General features: G+C 43.2%; 1 protein-coding gene across 2 annotated transcripts in view; it reads right to left on the reverse strand.

Annotated features, from left to right (window-relative positions):
- The window catches only part of DOCK1 (dedicator of cytokinesis 1), a 315,270-nt gene that overhangs the window by 134,706 nt on the left and 167,070 nt on the right, over positions 1-13,494 (reverse strand). For both annotated transcript variants that reach the window (XM_057408682.1, XM_057408683.1), the window contains exons 28-29: positions 9,033-9,134; positions 548-642 (exon numbers count right to left, since the gene is read on the reverse strand). In XM_057408682.1, coding sequence (XP_057264665.1) covers positions 548-642; positions 9,033-9,134 — 197 coding nt within the window. The remainder of the gene's footprint in view (positions 1-547; positions 643-9,032; positions 9,135-13,494) is intronic.

The following is a 13,494-nucleotide window of genomic DNA, read 5'->3' on the forward strand; positions in this document are numbered from 1 at the left end:
ACACAAAGGGATCCTAAATAATGACAAAGCTGCAATTATTGAGCAGAAAACAGCAAGAACATTAGGAACATTTGCATCCTGTCTGTTCATTCCCGGGCTGATAGAATCCAGGTTTAAAATGCTCTTCCAATTCCTTCTTAATACCACTGGAAATATCCAGAACATGCAACTCCACGACAGCATATGATAACTACTAGTTTTTGAGGTCAAATGCATATATCATTTATCCCCAAAGGAATAACATTCTATTATGATGTGTATAGATCCCTACTGCATCTGCAGTTTGCTCCCATATTTTGGTTATGGCAACGATGACACCCTTTATTCCTGCTGGACTCCAAGAACCCCACACAAGGTCACTAAAGCACTGCCCTGCACTCTCCAAAGTCAATTGTTAGATAACTATTTGCATCCCAGAAGGTCAAAAAGTCCCAAACCACTGTAGCTGCTGCATTGTGTTTTCCTGTTTCCAAGCAACACTGTTGTTTCAGATCAAACATGAACCAGGCACCTCAGAAAGCCACGGTGCTTTTCTCTTTGTACTTACTTATTCTGCATCATGTTCATTATAACCCAGTCAAAGGGATACACGTTCTTCCCAATGAGATTCTTGAACATGATGAATGTTTCCATCAGAAAATCCTGAAAAGAAGAGAAAATATTTGGAAAAGGCCACTCTTCTAGATCAAAAATAAATCACGAGAGAGAGTGTCAGATATTAATGACTGGATTCAAAAGGTGGCTTTGCTGTTCCGCTTCATAACAAAGCCATTATTCATGTGCCCTATACAGAAATCCTACGAAGGCATCTTTATACGTGATATCACATATCCGACATTAATTCCATTTAAACTTCCAGAAATGGTAACAATAGCACATCACAAACACCCCAAGGTGTTATTTGGGAACAAGCACTGGTTTAACACTTATCCAAAGGCAGGTTTTGATGAGATTTTATGTACCGTAATTTATTTCTAGACCACAGAATCCCTCAGTTCCTTCTTGTGCAGTGTTTCTTGCAACATACACGTCCCCACGCATCCCTGGGGTATGCTGGAAAGTTGTTAACAGCATTATTGCCACATGGATGAGGAAAAAAACCACCCAAATATATTACTTTCAATCTTATGATTACATTAAAAATACTCCCTGGAGGTCGTTGATGAATTTTCCCTCCCCTTGTGAATCCCCTCCTGAACTTGTCCCTTGTCTGAGATCAAGATTAACTATTTATTAAACAAAACATGTGCTCCAGCTCCAATGTGGATTCAGGTGATGTGGCGGAGCGCATCGCCCCTAAAGTGGGAGAGACAACGGAATGGTCTGGCCATCCCACAACTAGGAGAGACTCTCCCTAAAGGGAGCAGTGATTGCTTCTGCAAGTGAAAACCTGACTCAGAACAGAGTTAATTTAGTTGCATAAACCTATTTATTTCTATACGGGTTATAACCAAACATCTCTTTGGAACACAAACCTCATGTACTGTATGAGGTAAATCACCATCTACAATTTGGGAATCTGTAATTGCTCTCTGACAATGTGAGTAATGCCTTATGCTTGGAGAAAGATAAAGGGGGGGAAAGGAACTTAAATGAAACAAGTCCTTTATCCACTTCATGCAGAGATAAAAAAGAGCTTTAATTCCCAGGTTAGAATATTCTTCCTTTGCTACAGCTTCTCGGTAATGGTATTTATCTTGTCTATCTTTAAAATGTCAAATGTCTACAAAAGAAAGCCCCATAAAATGTTACCGTCACTGGACTTTTAACTAAGCCTTGGTTTTCTGTAACCTTTTCAGACAGAAACAAGGATGAAGTTACTGCTCTCCTCTGTATATCTTCATGTGTGAGAGTCACCTGCTTCATCACAGTTCATCTTTTCATCTGTCGTTCTATTAAGATGTTTTTCCTGGCTCAGAAATTCACAGTGGGTGGGATGCAGGTAGCTGCAGAGATCCTGAGGACACAACATCAGGATCAATATAAACTTCCAGACTCCTCAGTTCTGCTGCATGCACAGCACAAGGGTTGCTTTGGGATGCTTTGCATCCCACCTGCCAGTACCCAAGGAGATACCCAGGCCAAAGAGGGGCTCACAAAGCATCACCAGCCATGGCAAGGGGTAGGAACTTGTTGAGCTTTAAGGTCCCTTGCAAGCATTCTGTGACTATGAAACACTGCTCATGGTTAAAGACGTGTTATTACTGTGTAAAGCAAAACCCACCCCAGCCACACACTCCACTAGAGCAGTAAAATGTGTCTTTATTTCAGACATCAAACGGCAGACTTTACTGCTCATTTTTCATGTATTTCAGTGGCAGAGCTACATCATTTCCAATCAGCAGTTGCATATTTTGCTGCCCAAGCACTGCACAGCACTTCCTTTGAGCACATGCTTTTGTACAGCGGCAGTTTTCTTACTGATGCTGCTTCACAGCTCAGTAATTGAACTGTTAGTGGAGGTGGTACCATGGGTAGGGTCATCACCTACCCAAGAGGGCAGACTGGAGCTCACTGTGCTCTTCTTTCCCCTTAATATTTGATGAGTACAGATGTAGACTTTCCTGATTTCTCAAAGCAAACTCTACCTTACACTTTATCTGTCACTGATTTCAGCAGCTGAGCCTCTGCACACTCTGCTGATCAAGCTGCAAGAGCTGGTGGATGAATTTCCATAGCCTCTGTGGATGATTTGTGTTCAGTACTGACCCTGGAGGTTCTGCCGTGTACGATCCGCCCTATCTTGCTGATTCAGCTCTACATTTTAATCTACTGATACTTACATTTTAATAATCCAGCTTCCACGCAGGTACTTTAAATAATGCTCTATAACAACTGAGTTAATTACTGATCAAATAAAAAGCTTCTAGTGCTTACTTGAATTTTACATATTCGTAATATTGCTCCCTTCCATTTTATTTTTCGTAGAACCATGGAATGGTTTGGGTTGAAAGGGACCTTAAAGCCCATCCAGTTCCAACCCCTGCCACGGGCAGGGACACCTTCCACTAGAGCAGCTTGCTCCAAGCCCCTGTGTCCAACCTGGCCTTGAACACTGCCAGGGATGGGGCAGCCACAGCTTCTCTGGGCACCCTGTGCCAGTGCCTCAGCACCCTCACAGGGGAGAATTGTACTAAAGGGGCAAGGGCTGCAACTCCTCATTTCCTTGTAACTACAAACACAAATGCTATTTAATATCCCAGGGAAGCAAAATTCACAATAGATAGAATCATAGAATCATAAAATCGTTAGGGTTGGAAAGGACCTGAAGATCATCCAGTTCCAACCCCCCTGCCATGGGCAGGGACACCTCACACTAAACCATATCACCCAAGGCCTCGTCCAGCCTGGTCTTGAACACTGCCAGGGATGGAGCATTCACAACCTCCCTGGGCAACCCATTCCAGTGCCTCACCACCCTCACAGGAAAGAATTTCCTCCTTATATCCAATCTAAACTTCCCCTGTTTCAGTTTGAACCCATTACCCCTTGTCCTGTCACTACAGTCCCTAATGAAGAGTCCCTCTCCAGCATCCCTATAGGCCCCCTTCACATACTGGAAGCTGCTCTGAGGTCTCCATGCAGCTTCTCTTCTCCAGGCTGAACAGCCCCAACTTTTTCAGCCTATCTCCATACAGGAGGTGCTCCAGCCCCTCTGGACTTGTTCCAACAGTTCCATGTCCTTTTTATGTTGAGGACACCAGACCTGCACACAGGATAGGACATCTTCACAATTCCCATCCAATTATGGAAAGAAATCAGAGTAAGCTCAGCCTTGTAACTGGGTAGGTGGTGACTGAGAAGGTTTAGACAATTCCATCTGCCCCTGCCTGCTGAGCATCACTCCCTCATACACCTGTATCACTGTTTATGTTTCTCACAACTTGGACTTCAAAGAGGTTCCTCAATACGTTTTCAAGTCTAATAAAAATGATTAGCTGAAAACACGCAGGAACTTGATATGAAAAAGCTTTAGGCCGAGTTGCTGAATTTCAGCTTTGCAGAGTCCTGAGGAACAGCAATCAGAAGTCAAATACCCTCGGTTACAGCTCTTCAGGACCAGAGCTTAACCTCTGCTGAGGTCACACCATTGTGAATGGCTCTGGGTGGGCTCCTCCGTGGGGTCTCACACCATGGGGTATTATTCCCCATGACTCTCAACATCACATCCCCCAAAGAAGAGGCTGTTTAAGCCATGCAATCGCCCGCTCACAACAGCAGTGAATCAAAGCTTGTCATGAAAGGATGTACAATGCTCACATGAAAACCCAGAGGCTGGGGCTGCAAAATATTAAAGGGGGGGAGAAAACAGAGGTGCAGAAATGGTGATCTAAACCATGGAGTCTTTCCTTCCTCCCTACTTCACTGACTCCAGGATCTTGAATGCCTTCAGGGAGGAATGCTTCTGAGATGCTCCCCATGGCAGAACATCAACGTATATATTTCTGTCAACCAATACCACGCATGTCTCAACTGAATATAAGTTTCACTGAGTAAAAAGGGGGAGAGAGATCAGTTAGTCCCAGAAATAACCTCACTGATCTCAGATGATGTTTTATCTTAGGATGACAGTAGACTTGACAGTAAGAAATTCCTCTTTGAGCAGAAATACCTTAATGAACCTAAACAATGTATTCTGCAGAGAGATACAGGACTGGTTTTATTGCATTCCATCTCATCTTTTCTAAGATTTGTGAGGCCAAATAAGACTATTATGATAATCTAAACCTGACATCTACATAAAACAGGCCATAAAGTTTCCCCTAGCAGCTCCAACACAGAGCTTATAACTTCTGGTTGAGCAAGAGCACATGCAGAAGATAGATTTAAGGGTCTCCAATGGTGAAACAGCAAGCACAGCTTCACTTAACTTCTCCCTTTTTCTTATTACTTGGTTTACTAAAAATCTATTAATTACTCTTTGCATTAATCTAGTTTCAGTCTTAAATCACTGCATCTTTATGCCCTTGCAATTCAACTCAAAACCCTGTAATTGGAGATGCAGCTGTCACCTCCATATATAGGGAAATTGGGTTTAAATGAAAACACTTAACTGGAGCTAAGCTCTAACGGTTGAGTCAAGCAGCACTGGATTAAAAGTTATTGGACTAAGAGGAAATGGAAAAAGCATGAAAAGTTAAATGAAGAAGTAGAGCAAGGTTCTTGTCCAGCCCAGCCATACTGTACCAAGGATTATACACTACAGCATAGTTCATTCTACCACTGAAGACTGAAGAAAACAAAAAGCTCTAAGAGAGGAACATGAGGTGGTCTTGGCAGTGCTGAGGAATGACTGGACTTGATGATCTTAAAGGTCTTTTCCAACCTGTCTGATTCTATGATTCTATGAGCAGGTTCAAACCATAGCGCTGATAAAGGTGAAGGGGGCAATGCCCCTGGGAGAGCTTCATGGGGCATCAGTTCCCATGGTGAAACATAAAACAATGAACAAGATGTGGACTTCAAGAGTGAAATCTCATCTGTGAAGAAACACTTGTGAAAACAGCAACTGCTTCCTCTGATTCTCACTGCAAAGCTTATGTAAACTGGGTGGTGTCTTCATCCTTTTCTCCTAAATGATGACTCAGTTTTATTTGTGTTTAAAACCAGGAAAATTCATTTATTCACTCTATTTTCCTTTTATCACAGGTTTAATAATATTCTGCCATTGCCCTCCACACCTTCATTCACCTAACGTAGCTTAAGGTAGCATTTTCTACCATTAACATAAAACCCATTTAATATTCTCCCAGCTTACTACGTACTTCAGCTTCCATTAACATGTTATCATTTAATCAACAATATTAAAACATTTTAAAGGTACATTTCCATTCAGGATATACGAAGTATTCCAGCAGCTGACCAAGTCTGCATTAGCACATCTGCTAATACCAACAACCATCAAGCGGTCATCCTGTACACGTGCTGATGGAAAATATGATTTTAACAGACCAGAGCAATTCCAGCAACACAACCCAAGAACAGGCAGAAAGGGATATACATATATATATAAATATACAGAGAGCCAAGACAAAAGGAAGAAGAGGTTCTTCATGTGTCCTGGTGCACAGCATGCACATAAATCAAACTCTTAAATCCCAGCTATTATAAACAGGCCACTTGCCAAATTTCAACTCCATAATTACCCCCTCGTTTTCCCCAAGAAAGATCTGACCTACAGAAGCAACTTTCAGCTACTTTAGACCAAAAAAAAGCAAGACTTTCAAGCAAACATTTACATTGCCATTTGTAACCATCACACATTGCCTGAGCAGCAGTTTGCTCTCTGAAGTTTTTCACAGAATCACAGAATCGGCCAGGTTGGAAGAGGCCTTTAAGCTCCTCCAGTCCAACTGTTCCCCAGCACTGCCAAAGCCACCACTAACCCATGGCACTGAGGGTCTTGTCTACACATCTACATCCTCGCCAAGAGGATGATCAGGGACTGGAGCACCTCCTGTATGAAGACAGGCTGAGAAAGTTGGGGCTGTTCAGCCTGGAGAAGAGAAGCTGCATGGAGACCTCATAGCAGCCTTCCAGTATCTGAAGGGGGTCTATAGGGATGCTGGGGAGGGACTCTTCATTAGGGACTGTAGCAACAGGACAAGGGGTAACGGGTTCAAACTTAGGGGAGGTTTAGATTGGATATAAGGAGGAAATTCTTTCCTGTGAGGGTGTTGAGGCACTGGAATGGGTTGCCCAGGGAGGTTGTGAATGCTCCATCCCTGGTGATGTTCAAGGCCAGCTTGGACAGAGCCTTGGGTGCCATGGTTTAGTGTGAGGTGTCCCTGCCCATGGCAGGGGGGGTTGGAAATGGATAATCTTAAGGTCCTTTCCAACCCTAATGATTCTATGATTCTACATGGGGTGTGAACACTACCAGGGATGGTGATTCCTCCAACTGCCCTGGGCAGCCTGTCCCAATGCCCTGCACGTTGTCTGCGTTTCAGCTGGGACAGTTGGTTTTCTTCCCAATAGCTGGTGCACTGCTGTGTTTTGGCTTTAGTCTGAGAACAATGCTCACAACACACTGGTGTTTTAGTTGTTGCTCAACAGTGCTTACCCCGATCAAGGGCTTTTGAATCTCTCACACTCTGCCAAGAGAGGAGGAGCACAAGACAGGAGGAAGCAGAGAGAGAACACCTGACCCAAACAAGCCAAAGGGCTATTCCATCCCACAGCACATCATGCTCAGTATAGAAACGAGGGGGGAGATGGATGGAAGCCACTGATCACTGCTTGGGGATGGGCTGGGCATCAGTCAGTGGGTGCTGAGCAACTGCATTGTGCATCACTTGTGATTCTTGGGTTTTATTCTTCTCTTTTCTTGTTATCTCCTGTTATTATCATTTTATTATTATATTATTACAATGTACACTATATATATTTGATGTAGATATTATTATTTTACTTTATTTCTATTATTAAACTGCTCTCATCTCAACGCAAGGGTTTTACCTTTTCCCAGTTCTCCTCCCCATCCCAGTAGGAAGTGTGTTGCACGGTAGTTGTTTGCTGGCTGGGGTTAAACCATGACACAAGTTTAAGAGCAAACTGGGGTTGCTTTTTGCCATGTAAAGATCTGGACCCAATCTTCATTTCCTAGGGCCAAATAGTTTGAAGCACTTTAAAAGTACAGAAATATTTGGCTTGAGTAACCTTAATACTAATGTCTTTTCTGTGTGCTAAGCCATTATTTACACCCTGCTAGTTGCATTTAGCTTGGGAATGTTTTATTATCAGTTGAAAACCAGGTGTCCATCCATGTTAAGTGCTCTGAGATCCCCAAGCAGATCACTGGGAAGTGACCCTTTCAATGCAGTGATGCCCATCTGCAGTCCTTAGTGGGACTTTGTCTTCACTCCCTTAAATCATCAGCTTTCTACTTAGTAATGCCAGATCAGGTACAAATATCGGTACCAAAATCAGGCCACGCTGGACAGGGCTTGAAGCAACCTGCTCTAGTGGAAGGTGTCCCTGACTGTGACTGGTGGATGGAGCTGGATGAGATTCAATGTCCCTTCCAGTCCAAAGCAGTCTGTGATTCTATGATGCTATGAAACAGACCGAGCACCAGAGGCTCTAGCATCAACCTGGCACGCGGCAAAGAGCTCAAATCTTGCACAAGATAAGCAGAAGAGCGAGAATTAAACATATAAAACCAAACCAGGAAGTCTAAACGTAAATTACACCAAGGAAGACCCTGGGTTTTATTCCACTGGGTTTGGAAGGAAGAAGGAACCTAAGCAAAGGCCACCCTTTAGACTAAAATACAGGTGAAAGCTGCCTAAGGCACCTCAGAATCCCCAGCACCAGGGTGGGTAACACAGTATACAGCTGCTCAGGCTTCAGGTCACCCACTAATTGATGGATCTTGGCCAACAAGTATGGTTGCTACATCTCATCCTGCACTTGCCATATGGCAATGAGAGCTTCAGGTCATTACAGAGTTATCTTCTTAGCTATAAACTCTCTACTATTATGCTCTTAATTAAGTTGTGCTGTTGGCTTAGTTAGGCTACCAAACGACTCTGGGAAGACGAATTTCAATGACTATTGCTTGTTTAACAACTAAGGGCATCCTTAAGGTTAAAATGTTTTGTATGAAATTTAAAGTGAGCGGATCGGTAAGTAAAAGCAATTGAAACAAATGAAATGGGGACAGCTGGAAGATTTAACACTGAAAGTTCCTTTTCTCAAGAAAGCTTTTTGTGGTTTTTGCCTTCTTTCCTTAAACCAAACAGATTTTTAGTAATGGCTCAACATTATTTCCTAATGCATTCTTCTAATTGCTTTAAATCCACTGTTTCAGTGCTTGCTTGTTAAAACAGTGAAGAGCTCCAGCACGGCGTGAAGGTTAATTTTGTCCTTTGCCAATGCAGATAGTGCATAAATCACAGTGCTTTACTGTTTTATATCAAATCTGTGACCTTGACCATTCTCTTTGCGTTTCACAAGTGGACTTAACAAACAGGAACAGCAAAAAAAGCACAAACACAAGCTTCTGAACACATAAACCACGTTCAACTTACCACAACATCTGACCTCATCTTCCCAAAAGTCTTGATTAAATGAGCATAGTGATAGTCCTCCATTTGCCTTAAAATGGCAGTCATGCAAGCAACAAAGCTCCCCTGTCAAACGGAAAAGGACAAAGGAATCAATTCTTTCAGATAGAGCAACGTAATACTTGTTATCAAAGCAGAACATCGCTGGAGAGCGCCGGGTAATACAGTGGATGTAATCCTAGCGTTTAAATTCATTAATGGATATGCACAGTTCTGTCAAGAAAACAAAAAAGTGTCTTCAAAAGCTTCTATTTCCAATTTCCTGGGTTTATCACCATCTCCACTGGAGATTTTGCAACATATTCTTGACAGAAAAGCTGCTCAGGAATTAAAGGCTTTGAAAGGTGACAAAGACAACTCATGTATCTCACAATATCAGGATTTGCATTGGGGAAGTCAATACCCTGCTCAAGAAGGCAATCTCTTAAAAAACATTGTATTGAGCATCACAGCGAAACCCCAAGTTTTGATCTCATGGAGTGGTATTTTCGGATACTCTGATGCTTGACAAAGCAAACCCAAACCAAATAACCTCCGGAAGACCAGAGCAGCAGTACCAAACATATCCCCCAATCCATGGAAAAGGTAAAAAGTGCCCCCAAAAGGTTTAATCACTCCTGACGGATTGCATGAAAGTATCATAGTAACAAATCCAACTCACTTCTGGGACTACTGGACATCCCAATCCCGTAAATCACTTCTGCTCTTCTTACTATCTGCTAAAAGCCTATTGACTGATATGGTAATAGAATGGTAATAGTGCCCACATCTCTTCTGGTCTTGAATGGAGAAGATGATGAAAGTTGTGCATTTCCCTTTCTGTGCCACCTTTATGGTTATTCTATGCCATGCCCAGCCTTGCAGAACACTCAGGAATTTTCTTTCCAAGCAAACCACAGCCTTTATCGTTACATTTATAAGATCTACATTACTTTCAATTCATAACATTTCTTTCTACATCAGTCCAAGTAATGGTGATCAAACACAAAGTGACACAAGGTTATCTCTCTATGTCTTATGAGCCCTCTGACTTACAGTCTAATCCCCAGACCTCCACTAGATAAGGATTCATTGAATTTGCTTTTCTCCAACGTAATGGAGTTTAGAGCTGAACTCCTACAGAACTGATGTTGACCATGCAAGAGTGTTGTATTTTCTACACGATGCAAAAGTACCTGAAGAGAGCTCTTCAGCACGTGCACGTGGCATGAATATGAAAGGGGAAAGGCACCCGAGCTGCTGTTCCATGACATCAAAAGAGCTTTAGAACAGACTAAGACAAGAAGAGGCTGCACAAAGATAATGTTTACCACTCTGAAATGTAAATAAGTTGAGATCATCTCAGAAAGTTAATTGTCAAAGCACTGTATAATAAGTACTCTACATAACAGCCACTGTAAAAGGTCCCATGTCTGCGAGGAAATATTCCATAGCCCATATTCAGTCCTCTTTCCCCTAATGATGTCATCAATCAAAGTGATGCTTCATTGCTAGCCAGACTTATAAATATTTCATATTGGCTGCTTAAGCCCAGGCTGTGGATGTCATTCAGTCCATCACTTCACATAAGGTTCTGTAGCTGGTTCATAAATGCTAAGGAGAGCTGAGGATGAACTTTGTTTGCTCGTGGTACCTTTTTATAGGTGCTCACTCAAATAATCTGTAAAGTCTGCTGCTTTGCAAACACAAAAACGTATCTTTAACTGCCTTTACATATCACAGAATCCCAGCCTGGTTTGGGTTGAAGGGACCTTAAAGCTCCTCCAGCTCCAACCCCTGCCACAGGCAGGGACACCTTCCACTAGAGCAGCTTGCTCCAAGCCCCTGTGTCCAACCTGGCCTTGAACACTGCCAGGGATGGGGCAGCCACAGCTTCTCTGGGCACCGTGTGCCAGCGCCTCAGCACCCTCCCAGGGAAGAGCTGCTCCCTTGTACCTAATACATAAACACATCAAGCCCACGTTTGCAAACCCAGCCCTCTCCAGCAGCCCAGCAGTCAACATACAGCCTCTGCTTCCTCTGACAAAGTAGTTTCTGTAAGTGGTTAATAGCTTTGGTCGTATTTCGGTGTTTATCTACCCACTTGGTGAGTCATTTAAGTTAATATACACAGCTGCAACAGTCAAAAGATGAATTTCATATCTGAGCAAATTATCATGGCAACCTTGGATGAGAAAAAAAGGGATGTGGAACAACTGAAACTTTCAAATGTGTTTTATATTCATTTCTAGTTATAGAAACAGCTAGAGGTATGGATGAACTTGATTGCCATCTTCCCTGCATCTATGGTGACCCTTCTCCCCTCCTCTGTGTGCTCATACACTGCTCGCTTCAGCTCCAGCATCCCCATCTCCTGCCAAGGCAACACAACCCTCCCCTTGGAGGCACATAGCACTGTAAGGGGGAGCTGCTCTGTCTGTCCCCATAAACCTGGGAAGAAGATGAGTCACTGAAGAGAGAGATAATTACAGAAGAGTATCTTCTTAATTAGCTTGGTGAGAATCGGGAGGGAAACATGAAAGTTTAATGTGGGGTGGTTCAACACCGCTGCCACGTGCGAGCGTGAAAGGGAAAATATGAGAATATGAAAGCTTGTTAAAAACCTGCAATGGTTTTTGGAGAGAAAAAAAGAAACACAGGGAAATGAACAAACTTAGCAAATGGAAATGGAACGGGAACGTGAGGGGATTCTGTAGCATTTAGGTGAGGCGCTGGCACAGGGTGCCCAGAGAAGCTGTGGCTGCCCCATCCCTGGCAGTGTTCAAGGCCAGGTTGGACACAGAGGCTTGGAGCAAGCTGCTCTAGTGGAAGGGGTCCCTGCCTGTGGCAGGGGTTGGAGCTGGAGGAGCTTTAAGGTCCCTTCCAACCCAAACCAGGCTGGGATTCTACAATTTAAGTTTTAGTTCAAGAAAATTACAGAAACTTGCTAAATGCCATGTCAGCTTCTGCCAAGCCCTAGAAGTGGTGCTCAGCAGAATGGGTCAGGGTCCTAAACCAGCTAATCAACACTTTTTCACTCCGTCCCTGCATAAAACAATGATCCATAGAATCACAGAATGGTTTGGGTTGGAAAGGACGTTAAGATCATCAAGTTTCAACCCCTGCCACTGGCAGGGATGCCTCACACTAGACCATGTAGACCAAGTCTCTGTCCAGCCTGGCCTTGAACACTGCCAGGGATGGAGCATTCACCACTTCTCTGGGCACCCTGTGCCAGCTCCTCAGCACCCTCACAGTAAAGAACTTCTGCCTTATATCTAACCTGAACTTCCCCTGTTTCAGTTTGAACCCATCACCCCTTGTCCTATCACTACAGTCCCTGATGAAGAGCCCTTCTCCAGCATCCTTGTAGGCCCCAATTCATGCTCTTAGTATTACCTTGATAACAAAACCCTTTTCTTTCTTTGATGCAATATTGTTCCTTCAAGCCATCACCGTGTTACACACACAGACATCCCTGCTACAACATTTATCTTCAGTTTCCCACCTGCTGAAGACTGTTCAAGCTCCTGATGCTTAGAAAAACCTGTTTAATATTAGGAAAAAGTCCCCTATCAGTCCTCTGCTTACTTTCCATCATTTGAAGTATTCGATGATTCTATGATTCTTTGCACTTAGTGCGCTATCATTTGCAGCCAGCATGCTCTTAATTCCAACGCTAATAAAACCATGCAACTCTTTATAGGCAATATTTGTACTGTAGGTGGTTTTAATACACTCTATTAGCAATTTAGCAATAGCTACCAACAGCACTGCATTTTAATCTTAAGTTGATTTTGAATCTTGAGCTGGCTTTGAAGGTAACTGTCACCTGCTGCAGGGTACCACTGCAAGCAATACAGGGAAAAAGGTACCTCATTCCCTCAAAGAAATCAATTCCAACTGTAATTGCAGGAGTAATTGCAAGCCTATGTGCATACAGCAAGTACTGCAAGGGCAACACTGAGGTCCTGCCATTGCCCTGGGCAATTATTAGCTATTAATTCACTGAAACGGTGCCAAGGTTTAGAGTGAAAACCCTTCACGTCCCTCCTTACTTGCAAAGCTCAGAAATGAAGTAGTCACACAGTGAAGAAGATAATTATTACACATCATGCGAGAGAAGAGCATTTAATGCACTCTGGATGCAGCTTAATGCAATTAATATCTCTCCTGCCCAAAAGCAGAGGCGCTGGATTCGTTATTTCTTTGCAAACCAGGTACACTGAGGCAAGGGGGAATTCAGTATTCCCAAAGCAAAAGTGTAGGACCCAAGACACGTGAAAGTCTGTCGGAAGGGAAGCCTGCTCCATTGGAAGGTGTCCCCGTTGCAGGGGGTTGCAACTGGCTGAGCTTTGAGGTCCCTTCCAACACAAACCAGGCTGGGATTCTAGGATTCCTGTAAAATACAGTCCTGAAGGAAAAGCTGAAGAAGCCCATGAATGCT

The sequence above is a fragment of the Pezoporus wallicus genome, unplaced genomic scaffold (assembly GCF_028554395.1).
Source record: "Pezoporus wallicus isolate ANWC-B61680 ecotype Strahan unplaced genomic scaffold, APGP_CSIRO_Pwel_v1 contig_13954, whole genome shotgun sequence".
Taxonomy (NCBI): Eukaryota; Metazoa; Chordata; class Aves; order Psittaciformes; family Psittacidae; genus Pezoporus; species Pezoporus wallicus.